This window comes from Pempheris klunzingeri, chromosome 3 (assembly GCF_042242105.1).
Source record: "Pempheris klunzingeri isolate RE-2024b chromosome 3, fPemKlu1.hap1, whole genome shotgun sequence".
Classification (NCBI taxonomy): domain Eukaryota; kingdom Metazoa; phylum Chordata; class Actinopteri; order Acropomatiformes; family Pempheridae; genus Pempheris; species Pempheris klunzingeri.
The window spans coordinates 25,931,389-25,958,208 of NC_092014.1; the positions used below are offsets into that span (position 1 = coordinate 25,931,389).

The 26,820-nt window shown below is 42.2% G+C and overlaps 2 protein-coding genes across 3 annotated transcripts; both read right to left on the bottom strand.

Annotated features, from left to right (window-relative positions):
- Positions 1-5,506: 5,506 nt before the first annotated feature.
- trim25 (tripartite motif containing 25) lies at positions 5,507-11,766 on the bottom strand. Its single transcript, XM_070827618.1, has 11 exons — positions 11,709-11,766; positions 10,489-11,100; positions 9,971-10,066; positions 9,536-9,769; positions 9,193-9,361; positions 8,737-8,775; positions 8,286-8,432; positions 8,021-8,110; positions 7,632-7,763; positions 6,440-6,499; positions 5,507-6,344 (listed from the first exon to the last, which is right to left on the bottom strand). The coding sequence occupies exons 2-11, from the start codon at positions 11,077-11,079 to the stop codon at positions 5,812-5,814; spliced, it is 2,091 nt and encodes a 696-aa protein (XP_070683719.1). The 5' UTR covers positions 11,080-11,100; positions 11,709-11,766; the 3' UTR covers positions 5,507-5,811.
- A 676-nt stretch (positions 11,767-12,442) lies between these two features.
- On the bottom strand, positions 12,443-25,224 carry rasal3 (RAS protein activator like 3). 2 transcript variants are annotated; one of them, XM_070855835.1, is made up of 19 exons: positions 24,462-25,224; positions 21,342-21,481; positions 21,171-21,249; positions 19,825-19,892; positions 19,630-19,715; positions 18,378-18,507; positions 18,152-18,250; positions 17,390-18,064; positions 17,095-17,239; positions 16,858-17,002; positions 16,515-16,751; positions 16,144-16,345; positions 15,240-15,331; positions 15,020-15,133; positions 14,488-14,680; positions 14,182-14,292; positions 13,887-14,077; positions 13,607-13,691; positions 12,443-12,784 (listed from the first exon to the last, which is right to left on the bottom strand). In XM_070855835.1, exons 1-19 carry the CDS (start codon positions 25,087-25,089, stop codon positions 12,674-12,676), a joined length of 3,531 nt encoding a protein of 1,176 aa, XP_070711936.1. In that variant the 5' UTR covers positions 25,090-25,224; the 3' UTR covers positions 12,443-12,673. The 2 variants fall into 2 exon arrangements, with proteins under 2 accessions (XP_070711936.1, XP_070711940.1); XM_070855839.1 differs by lacking the exons at positions 21,171-21,249; positions 21,342-21,481; positions 24,462-25,224 and adding an exon at positions 20,648-20,918.
- Between the last annotated feature and the right edge of the window lie 1,596 nt (positions 25,225-26,820).

The window sequence follows — 26,820 nt, forward strand, 5'->3', positions numbered from 1 at the left end:
TCTGGATATTTGTGGTGCCACCAACAGCTCAAAATTGTGCTTGTCAGATACTTCAGTTCAAGATAAATTCCTCAGACTAATGCTAGATTGCATGTAAAATATCAGCATTATATAAAAGTGGATGTAGCTTCTGGGTCTGAAAACTGAAGCCAATGTGGAAGTGCCTTGAATCCAGCGTTCTTTCTAAAGGTTAGCGGGGGGGGGGACTCCACTGGCTCCAAAAACATGTTTGATTGTGTAGAAGTCTATGAGCACATGGCCCCACTCCTCACATGATTTATTGATGCATTTTCTAAATGATGGTCCTATTTAGAGTAAAATAGACGATTAAGCACGTCAGCACACAGTAACATGTTCGCTTTCAGCACAAGTCAGAGTTGGATAATTCAGATGCTGTTAGCACAACAGAACTGTATTTATATTGACAATGGGTAAAATGACCATGTGTAATTTGAAATGGTTGGGTCATTTGTAGTGTCAAACTCAGAGACAATTACCATCGACTGTATGGTTCCTGTCAGATTTACAGCACAGTTGTGTTCAAAGGTAGTTTGGTTTTGTTTCAGCCATGGTTGGATGTCCACTCTCTCTCACTGTACACTCTGTGCCCAGTGGCTAGCTTAGAAATCTTCCTTGGGACATGCCAGGGATGAAATGCTAACGTTGCTCCATGATTTCGAAATGCACAATCAGGCTTTTGTTTGCTAATATCTTTGCCGTAACAGCTTTGTAAGGCCAAAATATGTCAAACATTAGAGTGTTCAAGTGGCTGAAGCAAAACCCTGATGATGCAACATTGATCTGATGAAAGTTAATGTGCAACTGAGAAAAAAACATGCCTTGCACAGAGGATGACATTTTTTATTTACGTGGCATGGCCTTTGCTATGGTGCCACACCACCGCTAAGGTTTTAACAGCAGCCAAGTAGTCTGTCCATTTTCAAACCATCCACCTTATTTATTTAGTGGTGTTTCATGACTGTAACACTCCAGAAGGTTACAAGCGTGGCTAAAGACTTGAACTTGTTTTATTGTTACACTGGAGGAGTATGACTGCGATGGTAGCTTTGAATGCTCCCAGTTCATAGCTGTCAGTTTATTATTAAGGCAGATACAGAACAGTATTTATAAAGACCTGATTTGGCCTGGCAAATTTCACTGTGTTGTGTGTACCAAAATGCTTTCATTATTAATATATTTGAAGATGTAATATTACTGTTTTACTGTCAAATATCTGTAAAAATAAGAGAACCTTAAAGACTGATAAGAATGTGCAGAAAACATGGCGACTAATGTCATTCTGACCATGATATGACCCTGAGAGGACGCCTCATGTGGCCTCTGCTGAAGAGAAATGAAAGTACAAATTAACAGTGTCTGGGATAACATAAGCTTTTATTGGTAACAATCATGGAAAGCAGAGCTGTTTACAGAATAGTGGTGAGATGAGTTTGATTGTTACTATAAGTGACAAGAACGTCTGATTGAGCTGAATGTAATAAAGTGATCTTTTGAATTTGAACACATTCCCATAAATATTTTCATATAAAAGCCAGATGTCTGTGTTTTTTTTATTAAGCTATATTATATTTTACTTAAAGGAAAACTGGTGAAAGTGCTCTGTCCCTGGTAAGACACCACAGCAGACATATGCTCCAGTTATTAGTCATCATTTTATTGGCATGTGTTAATCATTTACCAGTTTAACAAATCCTGACCTTGGAAATGTTGTGCTCATTTCCAAGCTACTGCTATCACACCCGTATTAACATGCCATCATGTAAAACGCTATTTATTTAAACCCTTACAAAGCAATAGAGTAGCTCCAGCCCCTGTCACATGATAGGGTGATCATTTTCATTTACAGGACACACACAGTGCCTCTTTGTATCAGGCAGGAGCAAAAGCATCTGCTGCTGCTGCTGCATCGAGTTATTTTATAGGCTTTGGGTGGTGTTCAGTTGACTCCTCTGATGCAGCTCGGCTTTTGGGATTGTGCTAAAGGAAAGCATTCAACAAATGGTGTGTAAGGTGCTGAAGCCGCTATCATAAATGCAACCTGCCAAATACTTCCAGAGTTTGCCAACATCCTGGCACACAGGTAATTCAGGTAGTGCAGAAGGAGAGAAGGGCTGTAAGCTGCTGCTTTTACTGGAAAGTTCCCTGTGAACTTTAGCTGCTGTAGCCGCTAACTCAGGCAGGTGCAGGAAGCAGGCTCAAACACAAGATTACACATAGATTTCACAAATGGTTTAATAATAAACTGTAGCCCAAAAAATACTAACAATTCAAACAACTTTCCTGTGTTGCAGTTTAATTATAATCGACCCCGTCCTGATCTCTTTCACTGCACACACACTGTCTATCTAGACAGGATGCTTTTTCTATTATTGATGACAAATTGATCCATTTCAGCTCCACATACATATCTGTTGTAGTTGTGCACCGCTCTCTGAGTTATGTCTGACAAGTCACTGCAGCTCCTGACCAGTGACACAGCAAGTCTCTCTTTGCGTGCGGGCATGGGTGTAACCTACGTTTAATCAACTCATTTTGATTAAACTATATGTAATAGAGCAGAACTTCTAGACAATCACACAAATATTCTTTTATTTCATCCACACCTCTCCTGCTGAGTAAAACCAGCACATATAAAGCACCACACAATGTTAGTTTGATATAAATTTTCATTTATCAATTTTGACAGCAGTTTGACACAGTTTGATTAAAATTTACTGAGAAACTTGAAAAAGTTAGATGCAGACCAATGAAGTGCCTTTCTGTTGAAGATCAGCGAAAAACAAAGCGACCTACAAGCCACTGAGATCTAACCTACATTTCTGAATCAAAAAACTGAAGACGTAAGCAATAAAGTCAAATGTTGCTTGGTGTAACCTCCTAAACTGTGCTGAGCATTGACACACCTGGAATGTTGGTAATGAGAGTAAACTAGTGTTTACGCCGTATCAGTACCTGAACATTCACAGTGAGGGAGAGCTCTCAAAAACTACACGTCCCAGAACGCAATTCCCCACTGTGATGGTCTGCAACAGCAAATAGTGAAAACAGCAGATTTCACTCTCCAGGTTCAGACTTGACAGTGACAAACCATATCTCTAAGTCTCTTTTGACAAAGGTAGCCTAACAAATACATGTTAAAGTACCATGTGTTGTGTGGACAGTTCTCTACTGCCTCGACTGCCTTACAGTTACCGTGAACACACTCACCCTGCAGATGGTGTGAAAGGAAAGCCGGACTGAAATTGATCAGTACGCACACATACCAGTTAAGACGTGAGAGAGGTTTGCTAGAAAGTCACTATTCATGTCTTATGTGAAATCAAAAGTCAACATTGACTTATTTCACCCCAACCCATTATCTTTTCCTCGACCTAACCAAGTCGTTTTGTAGCCAAAACGTAACCCAACTGCTACTGGACACTGAAAATAAGTCTAAAAATAAAGCCAGCACTGCCATTAGGTTCTGCATAGGACACTAATCAATCAATCAATCAATCAGGCTCAGTGTGGGCGGCTTCTGTAGGGGTCAGCGTTAACTAACCCTGGTCTCCTGGGTACAAGTCCTGCGTCTGACCCATTCATCCACCCCTGTGTCATCCCTGCATGGACAGTCATTTTATCAGTGTTGCCCATGAACAAGTTAAATGGTTAACTGATCCATTTGCAACTAACGAATGTGAACACAAGCATCAAAAACTCCCACAGGAGTTACCCACAGTTCACACATTTGTTTTACAGCACCCAACGTGGTGGCAGACTATGAACTATGATCTATGAATGTGAACTAGTTCCTTTGAATTGAACTTTACCCCTGTAAAGTGTGAATTCACAAAACTCTGCTCTTTATACTATGTCATCAAACTTCCTGAGAGACGTGTGGCAGAAAGCCCTCAAGCTAAATTTCCAATCACTGGCACGCTCCAACGGTGCCACATCAGGAAATAAGCCACTGACTGATGTCACCAGTGTGCTTCAGCCAACAAATCTTACAGGCCGGGGTACATTTTGCATCAAACAACAAATACTTTCCCCCTGTGAAACTAAACATCTTACCTGCTGCTACGACAAGAAAAGCCAACAGAACATTCTGATGGCTTGATGTTTAATTTGCCCGCCGCAGATCTAAAATAACATAGCACTGTATTCCTATGAAGCATCCCATGCAAGAGACATTCCAAAGACCTTTGCTGAATGTCATCCTTTCCTTCCCACGATTTTCTCCTGGCTCAAACTTCACCAATAACGACAGTAAGTGCCATAGAACAATACAAAAAAGACAGACTATCAGAACTTGATGAGAACAGACTCTATATGACTTCTGCTCTCATCAGCTGAGTCAGTCAGAGTGGAGGAAGTGAGCACATACCGGAGGCAGGGCTGGGTGATACAAGCCATGAAAAATGACCATGATAGACGATGAGAAGCTTAAAGACATTGTCCAGAGCACACGCTGCTTGTGTATATTGAGCAGCCAATTACATTACAGAAACAAATCTAATTCTAGCCACTTACATGTTCATTTCCTAGAAACAGACAACCCATTTTAATGTGGTTGGTTGATTTAGCTCAAACAAACCACACGCTACAATTTTAGTTTAGTTTCTTTTGAGCATCAGCCAAGAAAGGGACAGCAACAAGGACTTTCAATCTTATCAGTATAAACCCAACATGTAAAAGGTTAAACCAAAATATGTAAAACATTTGAATTGATCCAGTAGATCTCCTCAACCAGCAGCTGCAGAGCAGGCTACAATGGCTGCAATGTAATCCTTTGGGGCAACTGCACCTGATCCAAGCATGTCTACTAAAAGCGCTTTTTTTTGCCACAGACAGGCTCAGATAGTGATTTGAAGTGTCTTATACAATTTTGGAAAGTAAGATAAGACCTGTAAGATCCTTCTGTTTAACCAGAAACAGCTCCTTTTCTTGCAGCCCATACAGTTTAATCACTTTCAGATTCTGATTCTGCTACGCAAAGAAATCTCTGAGATCGTCAGAAATGATTCATGTACAACGAAAAAATAATAAATCTTGAAGTTATTCACATCGGCTACAACCTTAACTGCTACACTCCAAAAACAATCTCATATTTCACACGCAGAGTTGTCAAGACAAGTTCGGATACATGCTACGGAGGGTAAAGTGATTAATGCTCGTCATTATCCATTCGTACTCAAGCAGTCTACGGTGTGTCATAAATAATCTGCACTGACACTACCATGCTGTATCATTATGTCAGTGTAAAGCCACTGGGGCGCATACGTGTGTCCCACTCACTTGGGATGCAGTTAATTAACAATGTATAGCGTTTTCCTGTGTTTTGATAGGACAGCATCCTTTCTGTGGTCACACAACCACAAAACAGCTGTGACACTCTGAGCTGTCCGTCACTAATATTGTCTGGCGGGGCACAAAACCTACCTCCACCCATGAAGCTGATGCAGCAGCAGCTCAGCAGTGAGCCCTTGTAGTGGGATCATCACTGTTTCACCTGACACATCCCAGCAGCACCAAACGCCATTCAGCTGGAGGACAGACAACGTTGGTTTTTGACTTGAAACAAAGACTAAGCTTTAGCTGGGGGGTGTAACTGCTCAGCCTCTTGATATGGATGCTTAACTAATGTTGGGTATATTGAATATTTTAAGATTTTTGCTGTTAATAACACTTTCTAAATTTCTAAACACAACCAGGAAAGTATCATTTTGTGTGTGTGTGTGTGAGTGTGTGTGAGTGTGTGTGTGAGTGTGTGTGTGTGTATGTGTGTGTGTGTGTGTGTGTGTGTGTTCCTCATTGCTGCAGCTTGCACAGAGAAATGGATGAGCCACTGGAGAAAATCCAGAAAGCTGGATAAACAGGTTCAGCGAAGGGGAACACAAAGGAGTGGAAGGGATACGCCCTGTCTGCCACGTTGTAGAACGTGGCAGTGCCCTCCTCACAATCCAACAGCACACCTACACGCTTTGAACTGGAAGGGGCCAGCACGGTCTCGCTGCTGTTATACCAAGCCGACAGCTTAACGTTAAACCACTCGACACACCAAGACTGTGCGTTGCGGCCCAGTCGACTAGTGGGACCTTTGCGGTCAATGCTGCTGTAAGCTAAGCCTATGCCGATGAAGTTGTTGCTGCTCAGTTTGACTTCCCAGTAGTGGCGCCCTCTGGAGAAACCCTGGGAGGTGAGCACCTGGCTGCAGACAGTGAAGCGTTCAGAGCAGTCGGGGTAGTTTGTGTGCTCGTCCGACACAGAGGCCTTAGTGAAGCCCTCACTCAGGGCGACGCGTTTGTGGGCCGTCCTTGGATCCAAAGTGAGTATGGCGCCAACTGGTAGGGACAAAAACATGCAAACCGTTCAAATAACAAGCCCTGTTGCTATTACAATGGGGGAGGGGGGGTACATACTAAACCTTTACACTTACATTTAAGAAGTTCACTTCTTTTTTCAGCAGATGATATGTCTGCGGGAATGTTTGAAGTTTCTACGACAAAAGACAAAAGAGGAATCTGTTATCATCAGGCACAGTGAAAGCTTTTTAAAAAACTACATTCACCAACTCGTGGTTGTATGCTTCTGCCAACCGGTTCAACCAACTAATAGTGTTGAACGACGGCCAGGAGAACATTATGATGTCACAGTGACGTTGACCTTTTGGACATGACATTTTCTTTTATCTTATGTGTGAAATGTGTGAAATGGTGTCATGATAAGTGCATGAATTCTTGGGTTCTTGTTGTTCTGTAACGTCATGGTGACGTTGAGCTTTGATGACCAAAATCTTATCAATTCTAAAATAGGTGCCACTGCACCATTCTCACACATCAGTCCAAAATCCATCGGGGCTGAAGACTACAAGTTTGAAAATGAAAAACCTCTGGGTGGAGGGGTGGAGTGAGAAAACAGTGAGCTCACCAGACTTATCTCCGCTGTAGGCTAGCATTGCGGGGTACATCAGCTACTATTGTCAGCAGACAGCTTGTATTGTGGGTAATGTAGGCGCCCGGTTTGAAGAATGCAAGTAAGACCATGGCTGCGTCCCAGCTACTAAACTATCATGCCATTTAGTATGCCAGAAAAAGGATTCACTACCTCCTAACACACAGCATGTCATGTATACCAGGATGTCTTTTTGCAGTAAGCGAGCCAGCATGTCTTTTGGCTATTCTGACCCACAATAGATATATGTTATGTTAAGAAGATGTGTCACATCCAGCAGGACAGCACAGACGTGACTGGAGACGACGGGACTGCAACACACATGTGAGCAAACAGGCACAAAATGAAGAACTACACTGGAGTGCACGTTGGTGTGTTGTGATGTTATTTTGATTTGATCTGATTGATTGACTGATTGATTGATTGATTTTTGTTACATGTTTTTTTTTGTGTGTGGAACCCTGGAAGAGTAACTGTTACCCCTATTCACAGCGAATGGGGATCCAAGTAAAGAATAAGAAAATGTCCCAGTAGTACGCGTACTGCATGGGAAAGTACCGTATGTGCTTTGGCAGTTTCAGTTCGGACTACAACTAAAAAGAAAGTAAATGTGATTTGGAGTGCAAGGGATCCCTCTAAATGGGTGCCTTTTCTAGCAGATGGTGGCTGGTGTTGACCTGGTTTCCCTGTGAAGTCAGCTGCAGGAGTAAGGCCTCTAGATTTGATATCCAACAGGTTTTCCATGGAACGAGAGAAACTCTTACATCCTGTATCGCCTTCTGTGGTTTGAGGAGCTTTTTTGGTTTGTTCTAAAGAAAAAAAAAAAGTAAATAATAAGTTTTATAACTTGAACAGAAATGAAGAGCTGGTGATGACGAAGCAGTAAACACACAACACTCACATGACTGATAAACAGATAAAAACGTTAAGAAATAAAAAACAAATAAATGAAGGTAGGATCATTTACTGAATTAGACCGCATTAGTTTCTGCACCCAACAAACTGACAATCAAGTGTTATGTTTTTTGTTACTCGTCTTCTTATCAAATAATCGGCGCTGTCTTACGTTGAGGTTTCTTCTTTGGGCCTGCTTTGGGTGGAGGACCTGGACTGTGGGACCTGGGAAGTCTGGGAGGGCCTGGGTGCCATTGAGGCTCTGGCAAAGTAGAAAAGTGATCCAATCAGTGAAAATTGTCGTCTGTGTTTCTTAACCAAACTGTCACGATCGACATTTTGATATGATGTGTATCACTGATGTTTATATGTCTTACTTGTCTTTTGTCCTGCCATAAATGGAGGACCACTATCTGAGACAGGTACCAGGTACCTACCCGCTGGATACTGGAATGCCCTCCAGCCTCCTTGTGGTCCCATAAGCTCAACGGGCACAGGGATGGGCTGGTAGTATGGCTGGGTGGGTATGGCAGGACCGGGCTGAGACTTGGGTTTTTTTTTCTGCTTTGCAGCGTCTGCTTGTCCTGAAACAAATCACAAGACAGTTCACCTTGAAGTGTTTTATCACATTGTAAAGACTCATGTGTTACCGAATGCTTGTTAAATAGTTTTCAGTGTCTTTCGCTCACAACGTGTCCTGGACCGAGGCGTATGAACCCTGACAGATACAGCAGGCACACCACGCACACATGTGAATAGCAAAAACTACTTTTTACCACGGACTTCTCTATGTGCAGATATGTGTGTACATGTTTAACACGTAGATATTCTACTATAGATTCATGTTACTGTATTGAAATTTTGACTATAATACATTGATCAACGTACCAGTTTTTGGCAGCCCTGAGACAGGAACTCCTCTCTCATCTGTGAAAGATAAAAAGTAAATGGACTGCATTTATGTGCCGTTTTACAGTTTGCCCCTGGATCACAAACGCACGCAGAAAGCCACGGTGCTTCCACCAGGGGAAATGTACATTTCACCGTCTTGCTCAGGAACACGTTGGAGATCAAACCACCAACCCAGCATCTAGTGCTCCTGTACCTGCTGAGCCACAGCAGCCCCTGAAGATCCCAGCACGAGTGGTTACACAAGGGAAAGAAGTTTACGTACTCATTTGAAGCAGTTAGTCTGCCACCAGAACAGCAAACAGCATCGACAGAGTCTACGTGACATGAACTCAACCACCCCAGTGTTCTGCAACAACACTGGACGTGATTAGTGTCATCATACTTTCATAACTCTCTCCAAATGTAAAATCTCCCACTAAAATGGGCGCTCACCTGGTTTAAGCATCTTTAGTCTGCCCTCAAGAGGCTGTTTAAAGATTTCCATCAGATGCTCCCTCAAGGCGGTGGTGACAGCCTGTGCTGCTTTCACCTTCTTGGAGTCCAGACTGATTTGAGGGGTGTGAGGATCAAAGTTTGCAGCTGAAGGCAGGTCAAACGAAGCCTGTGAGGAGACGAAACAGTGAAACAAGGTCTTATTCAAAACCGTCAGGATAACTTAGACTGCTTTCTACTGAGGCTCGAATGAGATAAAAACTCATTTAAATATCACCGGAATGACGGAAGAATAAAGTTTTCACATTGCAGTATGATGGCGTAACACGATCAGCCGTCTCACCTGCAGGAAGGCCAGAGTTTGAGACTGACTCAGCTGACTGTGGAGCTCTTCTTTGGCTTTGCTCATGTTATCAATGTTCTCAGTGAACTTCTTCACGAGACCCTTGATCTTGGTCTGACCAAGCTCCACCTCATGGTCCACTGCACTCAGAGCATCACGCTCCTCTTGACCAATCATATCCCGCATCTGCTGATACTCAGCTGCCAAAGCTTTCTTCCTATTGGTTGCGGAATCCTAGGGGCAAGTCACAAGAGGAGCCACGACAGGTAAATACAGGCCTTAGACAAAATAAGACAAACCGTAGAAAACAAAGAGTCAGAGTCACAAATTACAAATGCAACAGCAATCACTCCATTTCTATTCTTACTAAGCTTCTTCTTAAAGGCACTATTTTTCCTCATTCATGTGGAGAACGCAGCAAATGTCAGAGCTTACCATCAGCTTGTTCTGCATGTCCCTCATTTGGATAATAACATTTTCATTCTTCGTAATCTTCTCATCCAGCAAACCCAGCTTTCCTCTCAGGTCGGACTACAAACGGAGGAACATGGTACATTCAGTTAATCCGCACGCAGCTCTGTTGTGTCTTCCAGAGAAGAAAGATTTGGTTAGTTGCAAAACTTAATCCTGTTTTTTCAGTTTCTGAACAGGCGTTAGTAAAAGGACAAATACTTCATTTGCATTACTTTCTACCAAACAAATAGTTCCTCTGGAAGCTGTCGACAGCCTGTGTTGTGGAAATGTGGAATGACAGACCGTTTCTGGAAGACAAGTCGGTGTTTCATTTTTGAAAGATAATTTTCAGAGCGCCACGAATAAAATTCCATGCAACGCTAGTTTTTGGGAGTGTGGCAGCAGCTCCTCAGGTGGATCATTTAAAACCTGGGGAAATTACATGGAGCCTATCTGTAGATAGTCACTGTTAAAAAGGTAACACACACACACACACACACCTCCTTGACGTTCCTCTGCTCCTCAGGGGTTATGAAGGAGCAGCCCTTGTGGACCAGCTGGAGGCACAGGCTGCAGATCGGACGGCCATGCTGGCTGCAGAAGAGCTCCATCATCTTGTGGTGGTCCGGGCAGATGCGCTCCAACAGGTCTCCCACAGGGTCGCTCAGCTGGTGGAGACGGAAATTGGGGTTTTCACGGTGAGGCCGGAGGTGCTCCTCGCAGAAAGAGGCCATGCAGGTGAGGCAGGTCTGGGACGCCTCTGCTTCCATACAGGTATCGCAGCGCACGGCGCGGACCTCTTCAGGTGGGCTCCGCTCTGACATCTGGTCCACGCTCTTCTTGCCCGTCCTGAAGTTGAAGGTCTCCACGACGGTGCTGAGGACCGTGTTCTTCTTCAGCTCCGGCCTGGTGGGGAACACGGTGCGGCACTGCGGGCAGGTGTAGGAGTCCTTCCAGGTGGCCAGGAGGCAGTCCTGGCAGAAGTTGTGTCCGCAGGGGATGGTCACCGGACAGATAAAGGGACTGAGACAGATGCTGCAGGTCAGCTCGTCCTCCAGGCTCAAGAGAGAGAACGGGTCCATGTCGGCCATGATGACGGCGGGAGGCTTCTGCTGCGGGACGGAGAAACGAAACTTAACTCTGGAGCAGCGACACGAAAGTGACGTGAAGGGGCTGGTTTCCAGTCAGTGACGCACCCAACACACTCTGAACGGCTTTACAAGGTGTTTACTAGTTTGGCGCATTACCTAGATCTAGATCTAGATCTAGAATGGATCTAGATCTAGATCTAGAATGACAGAGTTCGATAAGGTTTTTTTTCAGAAACACGATCAGCTCGTTCGGTCGGAAGCTTAAATACATTTAGACTCTCAGATATCTTAACTGAAGTACTCATCTGTCCAGTAAACAGAATAACTCTTACAGTAACAGCACCGATCAGCTGTTTCTCTCGTCCCCACACACACAGTCACTGAAGTCCACTCAGCCGATCAGCTGATCACCACCCTGCTTCATAGAGTAGCTTCTTTTCCTTTTCCCAGAGAAAACCCACCGTCCACTACCTCACCCCACCCCACATTCAGAAACAGAGCCGTCCACAGTGTAGACACTACGGAGAATGATGTGTCATGAAAGCTGGCACGAAGGGGAGCAGCCACATGGAGACAGAGCAGGCAGCAGCAAGGACTGGAAGGAGAAGACAGGCTGTAGAGAGGCTTACAGGCGGCTGCAGGCTCTGGCTCTGGTTCTGCTTCTGGCTCTGGTTCTGCTTCTGGTCCTTGCTCTGGTTCTGGCGGCTCAAAGGCGAAGGAACAAGACAAGTTGATCCGGTGAGGAGTGAGTGGGAATGAGGCCTGTTGCTCAGTGACCAGGGAGGATGGGAAGAGGCAGGCAGGTGGGAGGGGACGTCAGGTGACTAATGGGAAAGGGCTGGTGACAGGACACAAGGGAGGGACTGCATGTGGGAGAGAGGTGACTGGGGCAGTCACTTATTGCTCTGCTAATCAATTGTCTCAAGAACACTCATTTGACTGAGCATTTTTGCAGTGATACACTATATTGATATTTTATTCCTAATAAACCCACATCTGCACCTCGAAGTAAAAGTGTTTGATAATATGGCTGATTACTGTTAGATTACATAATAATGCATGTGAATGCACTTAATTCAATTAGCACTAACTAACTGCAGCAGGAAACCTGGTTGGTGATCCAGCCTTGTGTACATTATTGGATTAATATTACTGATGTGATTACTAATGTATAACAGCATTTTGATGTTGCTGTAGTTACATTTTGTCTGCAAAATAATTATAGCAGCCAAATAGATGTAGTGGAGTAGAAGTATGAGGCAGCTTGTAGTATAAACCTACATTAAAGTAGGTATATACCTCCAAACTGTAGTTCAGTGAAGTAGATGATTGTTGTTCCACCACTGTAGCATGCACTGGGAGAAACACTTCAGAGTTCTTTTATTTATTAGAAAGGATTACAAGTCAAACACGTGTGGCGCTGAGATACAGTAAAAGCTGAAATGCTCACATCCATTCTGAATTTGTTCCTAAAGTAAACTTACACCTGGTATGGAGACCATAATTGTGAGGTTTCTACATGAACTCTCCACACCATATATGTATTTACACAAAACTCTGATACTGCAGCTCTACATCTTTTCACTGTCATGGCTCAGTTGCTGTTGATGTGTGGCTTTTCAGGGTGCTGCATGTTGTTTTGTCCGCTGTGGTAGGCCTCAGTGAGCTGCTGAATGTCCTTCAGCAGGCCTGCAAACTGCTCCTCCTGTAGAAAACAGACCGTTTCCTTCAGGTCACTCGTTCTGTATGTACAATTCAACTGCTGCATACTGTCAATGAAGGGGTTACCTTCATAGTAAATATGCTAATGTTATGGAAAAATGCATTCATTCTGAGCTGATATCTACTCTCAAATGAATTTGATTTAGATATCAGTGGTGGAAGAATTACTCAGATCCTTTACTTAAATAAAAGCAGCAACACCACAATGTAGAATTACTAAAGTAACTGTAAAAGTCCTGCATTCAAAATATCATTCAAATTATTACAATTAAAATACCCTTAAAGTACAAAAAGACAAAATTCAGTGTATATAGTATGTTAATATGCAGAATGGTTCATTCCAAAATAATATATATTTTAATATTGGATTATAATTGTTGATGCAATAATATGTTCATCACTTTATTTTTAATGAAAGTACTAAATGTACTTAGTTACTTTTAGTAACTTTTTTCATACATATACATACATTTTAGGCCCCCAAACTAGCATTACATCATGATCAGGTGCTTTCAAATGATCCAGGTTTTTGTGGGTCCAAAGTGTAACATAACCCTAATCCTCTATCTCATTATCTTCTATATTCTCACCATTTATGATGTCGGGCTCATTAACAAACAACTGTTCGTGCCTGGGAAACAAATGGAACAAATATTCTGCTGCAAAGCACCTACAAGTTACAAGTTAGCCTGTTCATAGTAACAAACTACACTGTTGACATGGAGTCATATAGATAAAGTGTGGATTGTCATGTGAACTATTTCTTTAACAAAACTTGGTCATTTACTTCCTCTGTCCTTCTTACCAGTACGTTCATTCGCTCGGCTGCTGCAATGGCAACACTTAGCTTCCTCTCATCTTCCTCCCTCTCCTCCTCAATCACACCCAGCCTGTGACAGGCACAGATAGAAGATGGAAACACAAAATCATCAATCATCTTAATGAAACTAATTCACATTACAAATTATGCAGAGTGAATGCACATGTGCATAATAAACATGCAATTGCAGACAAAATCATATTTTACTTGAAACTGTATACATCTGCTGACAAAAGCACATTATTGTTTAACTCTACCATCTTACCTGAAGGTGGCACTGGCAAGCTGCTCTTCTCGCACAGCCAGCAAATTCTGGAGTGTGTTCACCTCAGCCTGCAGCATTGCATTCTGGTCCTGGCTTTGGATGATGAAGTCCTCCAGGCGCTTTGCCATATCCAGTTCACGCTCCGTCACCTGCTCTATCCCCACACGGAGCTCTGACAGCTCTTGAGCATGCTGGTGTGTAAATTACGAATGGACATTTCATGAAATGTAACTATGAAATCATATGCTGTACAGTCAGGATTATGTCACTTTAGTGAGAAGGAGGTTTGCCTTACCTTATCCAGTAAGCTGAGCTCCTCATTCTCAGTGCTCAGCTCTCCCGACTCCCTTTTGTGGCTGACTTTGATCCATGGAACTGGTTCATGTGCACGTTTGACACTGGCATTCTGAGACAAGATGATTATCTAATTATAACCACAGAAAAACTTACTATCTCTGTGTTAACACTTATGTCAAAATATAGTATATATATATATATATATATGTAGTATTTTTTGCAGTGGTATGACCACATGACCGGCTGAGCTCAGTAACCAGAACAACTGAGCTACTGTAGGCTCACACTTCCTCTTTGTACTCACAGTATTTGGTGACGTGATATGTGGTTGGTTTGTCTCCATCTCTTGTTCATCACCAGCTGTTGGCAGAGTTTCAGAACTTATCTGCCTCTTCAAGGCCTGCTTTGTGTGACCAGGACGTCTATGTGGAGCACTCTGAGTTCTGGTGACTGGCTTCCTCTCTCTCGTATTCCTCCGAGTCCTGCCATCCCTGTCCCTGTTGTATGAATGAATGAATGAATGAATGCATGTGTTAATTATGGGGCGGAGGAGGGAGAGTGGGTCATCCATCAATCAGAAGGTCGCTGGTTCGATCCCCGGCTCGTATGAGTGTGTCGAAATGTCCTTGAGCATGACACTGAACCCCAACTTGTGTGGGAACGTGTGTGAATGAACAGTCTCCTCCTGCATGGTTGCCTCCACGTGCCATACCAGATAGATAGCATAAGTTAAATGGACGAGTGGGTGGATCAGTGGTACAAAATTTAAGGAGCAGTCAGAAATCTTCTTCATGATTATTGCAGTGAGCCGAGTGACAGACATAAAATGATCATACCCGTCTCGTAGACCTTTGGAGTCCACAGGAAGCTGCTGGAGGGATGATTGGTGAGGGGTGTACTTGCGCAAGTCTTTAGGAGGAACATACATTGGCTTGGTTTGTCCCATTTGACTACAAGAAAGAACCTGCTTAAGTATCATGTAACCACACCATGTCTGAGTTCATAATACATCACAAGTTGCTGACATGTGAAATAATATATAGACCCTAAACAGACCTGTTAATTATGATCCGACGTGCTTCAGGTCCCAGCGACTCTGTTATCTGGTTCAGGATTGAAGGCAGAGGATGCAGCTTGTCAATTGTGTCCTGAGGATGAAATAAACTGCTATTTAGTCTCCACATTAACTCATCGTCACAGGCAACTATATGGCAGGCAAGTAGTCTGCTGATGGAATCATACTCAAGCTTAAAGGATAACTTTTTTTCAAACCTGGACCCTATTTTTATTCTTATTTTCATTTATTTATTTATTTTGCATATTTTGGTCTCTAAATCACTGGTAGATACGAAAAGGTTTTGATTTGGTCCTGTAGACTGCCTCAGCTGGCAGCTGCAAAACGGGCTACAATGGCTACAACGTAATCATTTGGGGCAACAGTAACCAGTCAAAGCTGAAAGTGCTTGTTTTTGCCACTGACAAAGTGTCTAACAGCATTCTGGAGAAGATCTTTGCAGAGATAGACCTTTTTGTGTAACCACAAACAGCCATTACATCTCTGTCTTTTAAGTCACCAGAATCCATTGACAAAAACAGTAATTTTACCTTGCAGAACACAGGAGTTGCTGGTCTAGCAGTGCCAGCAGTTCATTTGTGTTATTGTGTGACTGGTTAGTTTGGCTTGGAATTAACCTTTTAAAACGTCACACAAAGACTTGAGGTAAAATAACTGTTTTTGTCAATGGAGTTTGGTGGCTTTGAAGAGAGTTTTTTGTTAAGCAAACAGGTCTGTCTCTGTAGGACTACAGGCTGAGGCGATCTACTAGGTTATAAATGGTGTATAAATGCCAGCATTATTCTTTAAAATACACTCAAATACAACAGTCAAATGAATACTGTGGGAGTTACATAGAGCTTCACAACTATGTACCAAACTGGATTCATCAGTTTGCCGTCCTACCTGGTCCCTTTGATAGATGATGTCTACCAGCAGGCCATGCAGCACAGCCAAGCGAAGAGGCAGGTCCACATAACCATCAAAGGAAGTCATTGGGATTTCAGTGTCTGAATTGGATACTGTTTGTAGAAAGGCCCTCATTCCATCCCAGTGCTGCTGCAGGAATTCATTCATGAAGAGCATGTATTCCTCCTTTTCTCCAAACCTTAATCATAAAAAAGATTTCTGTGACATAAGCCACTTCAGGTAAATTTAGATGTCTTTATTTTCATCTCTAAAATACTACATAGCGTGTCAGAAGGTGTTTTGCTGAGGTGTAAATGCACAAGTGATGTATTCAGTTTGACTAAGCTGTTTGGAAAGAAGCTGCTCACAGGGTGAAATTGGCCAGATTCTGGATGACTTTGGCAGTCAAGGTGAGGGTGCGCAGGGTGTTTGTCTCTGGATAGGGCTGTGTCAGACCAAAAAGAGAAGGACTGAGGATAGCAGGACATAAGAAGCGAAGAAAGAGGGAAGCAGATATGAGACGCTGGCCAATCTCTGGTCTGCCCTGGTCTTCACACAGCTCCACCCAGCTGGAGAAGATCCTGTTTAACTCTTCAGGAAAGGGCCTGAAGGCAAGAAACATGTCAAGCATCAGTTCAAACATCATTATCACATAAACATTTAATATTTGCTATTTCATGTCGTTTTCTATGATGATCTCTCTTCTCTCACCCATGGGTCTCAATAATCTTTTGCACCACCTCCTCACAGACTTCTCTCAAGTGATTCTGGTTGTTTGATAGTTCAGACACAGGGCATTTGCGAGGGTCGACTTCACAGTTCTCCAACGAGGCATAAAGACGGTTGATAAAGTCCCCTGCAGTGCAAAAGAGAGCACAGAGCTCAGTGAAAACAAAGCACTAACAAATACTAATTAAAGTGGCCACCTTCACCACTGAACCAGCCTACCTAGTGTGCCGATGAGGTACTTCTGACCAACCAGCTTCATATAATCATCTATGGCTTTGGTGGCCAGTGTGTTTTCTCTGAAGATCAGTGCCTCCCTTTCTCCCAGACGCTCCACCTCTGCACAGCCCAAATCAATAAGGAACTCCTGAAGCACAAAAATTAAATTGAGAAAACATATCTCTGATTATTCCCTTTATGCTGTTTATTATAAATCAGATTGTATTTTAACATTGTGGGGTTTCAAAACTATGATGCAGTGAACTCATATGCATTTTCTCTAAGACTCAAACTCCACCTTGGCTTTGCCAATGCTCTGCAGTACATGGACCAGAGCTCCTGCCAGCTCTTCCTTCTCCTTCACATTCAGAAGTGGCTCCAGGTTTCTGCACATTTCCACATAATCCACCGTTACATACTCAGCAAACTCTTTGTATTTCTCCATGGGCAGTACTTGCAGATTCTGGAAACGAGCCTTGATGCGGAGTGAAGCCTGTGGCCCTAGCAGTTCCTTGTTCCCCACTGCGCTTGAGACCTTGTATGGTGTGATGGAATACCACTTCTCCTGATAGGTCCTCCCTCGGATCTCGGCTAAAGGTATGGCCACGCTGCCCAGTGGCTGCACGCTGGACTCATCTCGGGAATGACGCTTTTTCTTGGGGTCTTCTTCGCGGAAGAGGTGCAGGGTAATTTGGGAGATGCAGGGCAAGTTGTCAAGCTCAAAGAATTCACCCCAGAATAACTGACAGCCTCCAGCCACACCTCCACTGGCCCCCAGGCCTCCTGAAGGACCAGTGGAGCCATCGCCTGGCAAGGTGGAATGGGTAGATGGCTTGCCGACAGCTCGACTGCTGGTCCGTGCAAATAAGGTCCCGTCCAGGTGAACCTCACAGTAATAACGCCGTTTGGGTGGCAGATCCTTGGCTTCATTTACCCACAGACTCAGGGAGTTCTCTGTGCGCTCAACGTTATCCTGTGAACAGTGACACATTTAGCTCTTGTTATTAGCATTTTGATTTTGCATGAGACAGTTTTTTGGAACAAATGACTAATGCCTCGCCTTATTGGGCTGGGCTGCTCGTCTCAGGTCCTCAATCCAACGGTCACGTTCAGCAGCAGAGGAGCAGCCAAAGCAGTGGGTGTTCTCGGAGTTTATCACCTGTAAATACATTGAAACCAACAGGTCTGTAGTAGCCCTACTCGGACAGGATGCTACTACTACTGTATGATGCTCCTCAAGGAGCCTGAGGGAGCATCATAGAAGCAATGCACAAGTTAAAGTGTACCTCAAAGCAGTACTTCTCCCCCAGAATGGAGCTGTGGACCGGCCTGACGACAGTACTGGTGTCAGCACTGAGATCCAGACTCCCCATTGCACTGACTGGGATGGATACAGACTCCCGGGAACCATAGTGCCTTGAAAATAAGGAAAGGTCAGTCAAAGTGGAAATGATAAACAACAAGTGTCAAATACCATGAATTGTCAAGGCTAATAAAATGTAACAGTTTAGTACTCTTTGTCATGCAGTGGCACACTAGCAACACTTTCACAGACTGCTGATATTATGAATGAAATTGCCTGGATATCAGACTTGACAAATTTCATGGTATTTTTATTTAGTGACAATAAAGGCTTTGTGATTCTGATTCTGATATATCTACATTTGATATACACTATGCATTGATCAATGACTGTATAGAAGAAAAGGTCTTAGCAACTGTGATGTCACCCATGGGTTTGTGGACCTTGAAGCCTCGAGTCTGCCACCTTGGTTTTTCTGGAGCCAGAAGTGATGCTTGATTTTTCCCTGCTTCTGATTGGTCAGGTATAGACATTACCCGCTTCATGTTAGTCAGGTTTAGGCATGACCTGCCTATGGTTAGTTAGTCAAAAGGTAGTCCCAACCCAAAGCATAGTCTACTTTATTCTGTATTTTACTCTCAATGGGACCAAAATGTACAAAATGAACATCATGCTGTACTCGTTAGGAATAAGTTTACTGAGGTAATAATTTAAGTGACATGTAGGGTTATTTTCTCATAGACTTCCATACAATCTGTGTCATCCCCTGCTGGTCAATAAAGTGAATGCAGGCTTAATGCACTGGCTTCACTTATCAGACCTGCAAGCTACATCCACTTATTTTATACAGTCTAAGTAGTGACAGATTAAAGTTGATTATTTCTTGTTATTGTGGTGGTAGTCAAAAAGAATGCGTTGCAGAGACAACACTGATTTCCAAGGTTAAGGATAGGTTATGGCCTATAGACTCTGGTGATCTCTGAGTTTTTCTCAAGTGAAATGAACATTTTGGGGATTTTGTGACATGCCTGGGCAACTACTGGATGGGTGTCAGAAAATTTTGCACAGATATCCAGGGTGCCCACGTGATGAGGCCTATGGATTTGTTCAATCAGAAACTATTGGATGGATCCCCATTATTTTTGATGTCTGATGAACCTTGTTAACCTAATGTTTAATGTTGAACTTGTGCACTGCAACATCTTTGCCGTCACAAACATTACAGTAAACTTTACCTGCTTCCTTTGTTTAGTCCCATAGGGTTCAGCTGGTTGTTGCTGTGCCTCTTGGCCCTGTTGTCGAGACGTCGTTTGATCAGACCCTGAGGGTGAAAAAGGCAAGCATGGTGTATGAGAGCAATTATGTATGACATCAACAGGAAACACAGGGGTAGCTGAAAGATTGTTATCCCTGGTGTGTACAATACTCACCCTAACACCGCCGTCTTGGTTCTTTGGTCGGGTGCCACCCTGTACACCCAAGTGGTCAGGGCTACATTCTAAGTACACAACACATTTACCATCATTTTTCAGTAATGTCATTTTTCAGTATCATAGCGTGATCGTGTTAATCAGTTGAATACTTGTTTCTTTCCATGTAGGAGTTATGGTCAGCACTTTTTCTGAGTAATTTGTTTCCAGGCATCAAATATCCAAACTCAATGTCTGATCAGCACTCCATGAATGCAGACTTTGTTTTTTGTCAAAACTTGCAATTAAAAAAAAAACTCCCCCTCTTCTCTGAAGAAAAACTCTCATCAAATGAGTCAATTGCAATATTAGCAAATACTTTCAGATTAGTCCATACAGGAAGTGGTTTTCAGCTGAAGCTGATACCTAGGGTATCTAAGTCAAGTGTAATTGCCTTATACTTGTGTTTATTGAACCTTCTGACAAATTACAAAAAAAATTTAAATAATTTGTATCATTTTTGCTACATCCGGCATTTTTGTGCAGTTTATTGCTCACAGTTTGTTTATCTTAAACAAACAAAACATATAAAACACAGTTAAAATCCAAAAAACACAAAGAAATATCACACTGATGATGTAGAGGTGTATGTATGAACTATGATACACTTGGCATTAAAGTGTTAAAGTTTTGCAGAGGATGAGATTAGAAAATCCCATTCTGCCGTGACACCTTTTTAATCCTTCAGTTATAACATAACGACATCTTTAAAGCCAAAGTTGTGAGCGCAGAAGTTTACAACACAAAGATTTGTCAGACAGAGTTTCTCTCGTCTTTTGCTTACCCAAAGCCCCACCACAAACAATCCAGCGTCTAAATCCCATCATTTAGTCCAGAGGTGTGCAACAGTCTTGTTACGTCAATTTCTGGCTCTTTAAGATTTACCCCCCTTTCTTCACTAACATATGTTGATGGTGATGCAGAGCCAACCAGCCAAAATCAATGCTGGACCAGTTGTTTCCACAGTGCAGCCTCAGAGCTTCTTCTAGCAATACGGAGTTGAATGGAAGTAGATACTGACTGTACCCTCTCTGACTATGAGCTTTCATTGGACTGCTAGAACACCCAGGCACGATGTTATCTTCCCCAAAAAAACGTAGAGGAAGCAATTTGACAGTCACTCGCACGCAGAAACATTCAGCTATTTCCTCTCAGAGTGTTGTTGTGATGTCAGTAGCTGTTGTGCTTGTCATACTAATTCCTGATAGTTTTGTTTAGCTTTTCACTGCATTTTGAAATACACACATTTTTACTTTATTTTTCGTAATGTGTGTGTGTGTGTGTGTGTGTGTGGATGATGTATTGACCTGTGTCGATATCCACAAGGTTCTGCATGCTAAGGTTGGACAAGCAGCTGCTGACACGGTTTCGGGTCCACAGCGTTGGCTGAGAAAGACACAAACACACAGCACACAGTGTTTGCAGGTGGAATGAACTTTTGGATAACCATGAGGGGTTGGCGAGTGGTGTGTTGTTACCTCTTCTTGAGAAATGAGAATTTGTCCATCCTCAAACATACAGTTGCTGATGTCCCAAATGGGGATCTCCTGAAGTGGGACCCAGTGTTGTTTTGGGAGGGCACAGCTGGTGGGTACAGGTGGTGCTGGTTCACTCACATCTGCCACACAAGAAGACACACACACACACACACACACATTGATATTCATTACTACACAGCTGACAAAGAACAGACACTGTTGCAACACAACATGATCACTTTCTAGACGCATTCATCAAACTAAACAACATCATTACTCTCACTCTTGAAAACCAACTTTATAGTAGAATGAACATTGCAGGAGCATAATTGCAGGCACATGCTGGCCCTGGTTTGTGTTTTATTTTTGGTAATGATGGTATGATGGCGCTGATCTCCCATAGCACTTGGCCACTCCCATCGTGCTGCTGTGGCTACTGATGCTATCGCTCTCTTTTCATGACACACCAACGTGACCTGCGAACATCCTGTGGGTTCTTCTACATGTACTGGCATTTCTCCTTCATTAAGCTTGACTGGCATGCTATTTTCTATGTTTTAAGGGTACAATATTGTATAGATTGAAATTAAACAGTTAAGTATTGGTCACTGACTACAAAAGAGATGTAGGATAAATAGATAATATATTACAAAAATAAAACATCTGTCGGTTTAGAAGGAAAGATGAAGAGATTATGGTGGAAAGTAACATTTCATGTAATCCTGATACAAAATCTCTGTCTGAGTCTGCCGAGGCCTAAACATGTACTTGGTCTAGGTCCAGTTCTCTGAAGTTGTCCTGACATTGGCTGAGGTTTCTGATGATGTTTCTCACTAGATGAAGAGTCAACCAGCCCAAGCACCAGCTGTCAGAACTCCCTTTCATTTTCAGCTATGAGCCAGGCTTTAATTAGAACAAGAACGAGAGAGTATAGAAGCCAGTACAGTTTTCTTTACTCATTTACAAAGCTTTGAATGGTTTAGGACCTTCCTACATTCTTTGTTGTTTTATAATCCTTCACGACCTTTTAAATCCTCTGCCGCTGTCTTTTTTAACTTTGCACCAAAACTATGGAATTCCAACGCTGAGGCTACAAGAGATGTAAGCCCTGTGAACATTCTTAAACCACAACTGAATAATCCTTGTTCAACATTGCTTTTAACAAACCCTCTCTCTTCCTTTGTTTTATTTTTAACTTGCACTTTGACCTCCACCCTCTATATGAAACGTGCTATATCGATAAAGTTCATTATTATTATTATTAGGGCAGTACGGTGGTGTAATGGTTAGCACTGTTGCGTCACAGCGAGAAGATCCCAGATTCATAGCTTGTGTTGGTTCTCTTTGGTTTCTTCTGCTTCCTCCCACAGTCCAAAGACACTGGATTGTTATTACCATTATTTATTGATAGGCAACAGGTAGGGTAACTCATTAAATATGGCTCAACATTTTCATTGATACTTAAAAGTGATAATACAGACCTGATTCAGCCCTGATTTTGAATTGTTACAGCTACATTGTATTTCAATTCTCTGCACTTCTAACATTTTGTGGAAGGTTGGTTTTGGTTTGTGTCATGTTGACTGTGAGTGTGTCAGTTCTCATAAAGAAGATCTTTTTCAGTGGGAGAGAAACAAAAAGAGAGAACATTTGCATATACCAGACACTTTTCTGTGTCTGAAAAAGTGAGACCAGATGTTGTTGAAGCTTTAGGGTTTGGATTACAGCCTGCTTAACGCCTCCACTCTTGCTTCACACATTTCCACATAACCCTGTAAAACGTGACTGATTTAAACATCCAGTTTGTCGTCCCTATATTAATCTCTACTGGTTTAGAAAGTAATCTGCACTAAACATTAAATCATAGATTTGATCTATAACTCAATAAAACATACATTTCTTCTGTCTTTATTGTTACATTTTAGTGTATCAGACTGAAAATGTAGTTATATTGTAAGTCTGAGGTTACCGCTGACACAGATTCCTTTGGATGGTCGACAAGCTCAGATTTGTCGTCGTGTACGATCACACCTTCACTACACACACACACACGCAGGGATCAAAGAAATGCTCAGATCTTTTACTTAAGTGAAAATAGAAATGCTAATACTACAGTCTGAAAATATTTCAAGTTTCAAGTGATAGTCCTGAATTCAAAATGCCTCTTAAGTAAAAGTTCAAATATCATCAGCAAAATGTATCAAAGGAATCAAAAGTAACATCATTCTACTGGCAGAATTGCCTATTTGACAGTGTTATATTATTATAGATGATGTCTCGATATTAATATTATAGATGATATCTTAAATAGTTTAATGGAGCCAAGTTTACATACTTTTGGGCAACTGGATAGATTAGTAGTGTGTTACTGCATCACATCGTAGAAGAATATACGGTTTTTATCTTTAAAAGTAAGCATCAAATAAATATAGGGCAGTAAAAAGATATCTCTCTGTCCAACTTACAGCAAAAACCCAAAGTAAATATACGTAATCATATAAATATATATCAAATATGAAGTCATTTTGAACATTGCTTTCAAGGCCCTATAACTTTGTTGAGGCCTGCTCTTTTGAAAAACTTTTTACATAGAAATTCAAAAGAAGCTATCCACTCTTCTCCAGTTGGAACATACACCTTGCTGTAGTTTCTATTGAGAGATATGTAAGTTCCAGTTTACCAGAATGTAACAGTTTTCAAGTTTTGAATCTAGTTTTGTAGATATTATTCTTTTAGCTATAACTTGTCACATTTTAAACTTGTCAGCTTTTCTTTTAGGCTGTGCAATTTTTTGACCGACTTTAACTAATATGGCACTAGATGCTGACATATTATGTGAGTAATACAGTAGTATTATTTACGTGCCACTGTTGGGAAAGTCACACATACCCCACCCTCTGAAGTGTGATCCAACATACAGTAAAGGGAAATCGTGCGTGAACCCCATCGGCAAACCATTTTACTTTGTGAAAACAAACTGTTCAGAGTATCATATTTATAGGGATTCACATTAGACCATCATTTGTTAAAGTTATTAAGATTTATGATTCCAACTCTCCAACATGAATTTGTAGGAGCACTAAAACAGTTTGAGTGTACTTTCAGATTACATGGCATTACCTGGAATCAAGTTGGGGGTGCTGGTCCGACTCTGTAGCTTGGGCCTTTTGAGCTTCTGGGACACAGTCCTCAGGTACTTTTTAATGAGCGCCCCTCCACCTCCTCTCTGTGAGGGGTCTGTGGAGGAGACCCCTGAGGCCTCAGCAGCAGCTAACGATGAAGCTGCGTGAGCTGGGCTGGCCGAGCTGGAGGAAGGGGACAGGGCTGAGAGCAGTGACCCGGGAGGCTCGGACAAGGCCCTCCTGAAAGGGTTCTTTCTGGTTCCCCCAGCACTTTTATCCGGCTTGGTTCCCTCTCCACCTTTCCCACTGGGGGAATTTTTGTCTGCAGGGTCCTCGCTCAGGGCCTTGCGCCAGTTTTGCATCTTATTCCATTTGTTGGTGGAGGCCTTTTGAATCTTGTCCATTGTAGATGTAGAAGAAGCTGCTCCTCCTTCTCCTTCCTCCTTCACCTCATTAAGTGTTCCCTTGGAGCCAGTATGCCACTTGTACGTGTTGAGGGGGTCAGTGGTCTCACATGTTTGTCCTTGAGGAGGCTCCGCAGGAGATTCCTCTTCCTTCTTCGGTGATTCTTGCTCCTTCGGTGGTTGTTGAGCTGCAGGCTCTAAATCTTTCTCCTCAGTACCCATTTCAGAATCTTAGGATGTGTTTCTCAGGCTTTGTCTCTCCTCTCAAGGATGCATCAAACAAAATTCGAAGACCTGGCCTGCTTCCCTTCTGATTTGTCTTGGAGATTGTTGTGAGTGCAAAGGATGACAGATTAGTCTGTGTTCACTGGTTCTGCCTCATTGCTGCTCTTGTTTCCTGTCTTGCAAAACGTCACCCAGCAGCAGCATGCGACTGCTCTGACAGTGGTTGCATTGGACCAGTTGCTTCCTCATGAAATGACACAGAGAAGTTCAACTATTTCCAGATATCACAGTACTTTTTTCTGCTCTTTATGTTTTCACTGAATACTTCCCTTCTTCCTCGCTTCCTGTTCTGCTTTTATGACCGAGACTTTCATCCAAATGAAACTTTCTCTGATGTCACCTGACCCTGTGTGAATTGGAGAAATCAGCCTTTTATTTGCAGAAATGTACACACATGCTTTTGCTTCTTTTAACATTGGCCCACCTGTTGTAGGTGGTAATCAGCTCCAGCTTCAGCTCAAAGGTAACCTGTTTGTCACTCATTGAGTCATTTGGTCTCAGTATCACTATGAGAAATGTGGTTTTACATCCTGAGTTTGTTAAAATGGTGTCTCGGGGATATAGCTTCAGTTACTCCACCCTCTTCTATCCATCTTCTATCTTTTGTGAAAATCTGCCACATTCAATTATTGAATGAATCTAATAAATCAATGGTTCAAATACACTAACTGTATGTTTCTGTTTCTGTTCTGAAAAGTATACTTGTAGTCTTTTGAGTGATAAATAAGGACAATATGTCTCCTCTCTAACAAAAATGAATATTTTAAGTGATATTGGCTATTATCAGTCTGTATACAAAAGAATGACAGTATCCACTTGTTATCCTGTGGGTGTATGGACTGTTGACTGTTAAAATCAGTTTCCTGTCAAAACGAGGCTGCACTTCCTGCTGAGATCGGCTTGTCAGACTCTGAAAACCACTTCCTGCACACATGTTGCTGTCGTCTCATTTACACCTGCAGGATATTTCGGATGGCACCTAATGTCAGTTTCTGATGCCATTACAGCACCCAGCATACTGCATCCAACATCTAGACCTTTTAATGTATGAACAGGACTGTTCTGAAACTAATTTTGCCTTATTCTGTTCAGTCTTTAAAAGTAAGCTTCAAAAGGTTGTCAAAGAACCACTCTGCAAACTTTCATAGATGTATGAATGTTTTTTTTTTTTTTTTTTTAATCTGTGACTGTAAACGTCACTGGAAGTTATATTTGAATCTATTTTTATTGAGGCCCTCTGGTGTCTGTGCTTTGGTATTGAAATGATAATGAATGATAATGTGCATTGGTTTTAGAGTTGCAATGAAAGAAAACAACCAAATCAAATAATCTTTTTAGTTATTTTGAAGCAAAAAAAAAGCTGGCAACATCCTCTTAAATGTGAGAATTTCATTTTTCTTTGTCATACACAACAGAGAACTGAACATTTTTGGATTTTTGGACTGAAGGTCAGACAAAGCTTGCCATTGTGGGAAATTATACTGGGCGTTTTCTTTTTTTATACGTTTATACACTAAATGATTAATGGACTGACTGAAAAAAGCAATTGGCAGATGGACCAATAATGAAAATAATAGTTAGTTGCTGCCCTAATTGACGGCAGATATAGTTTTTCTCATCATAATCACCACCAACAACATTTTTCTTCGTAGTTTACTTAAAGAAATG

What these genes read in the sequence shown, in the direction of transcription:
- trim25 (XM_070827618.1), bottom strand. Translation starts at nt 11,079, where the DNA reads ATGGCCGACATGGACCCGTTCTCTCTCTTGAGCCTGGAGGACGAGCTG. An exon ending in ACATGCAGAACAAGCTGATG is followed by an intron (nt 9,770 to 9,970) that starts GTAAGCTCTGAC and finishes ACTTGCCCCTAG; the next exon opens with GATTCCGCAACCAATAGGAA. An exon ending in TGACTTCACAGGGAAACCAG is followed by an intron (nt 6,500 to 7,631) that starts GTCAACACCAGC and finishes CTTTTGTCGTAG; the next exon opens with AAACTTCAAACATTCCCGCA.
- rasal3 (XM_070855835.1), bottom strand. Translation starts at nt 25,089, where the DNA reads ATGGGTACTGAGGAGAAAGATTTAGAGCCTGCAGCTCAACAACCACCG. An exon ending in AGAGCATTGGCAAAGCCAAG is followed by an intron (nt 17,240 to 17,389) that starts GTGGAGTTTGAG and finishes TTTGTGCTTCAG; the next exon opens with GAGTTCCTTATTGATTTGGG. An exon ending in TCCAAAGGTCTACGAGACGG is followed by an intron (nt 14,681 to 15,019) that starts GTATGATCATTT and finishes TTCATACAACAG; the next exon opens with GGACAGGGATGGCAGGACTC.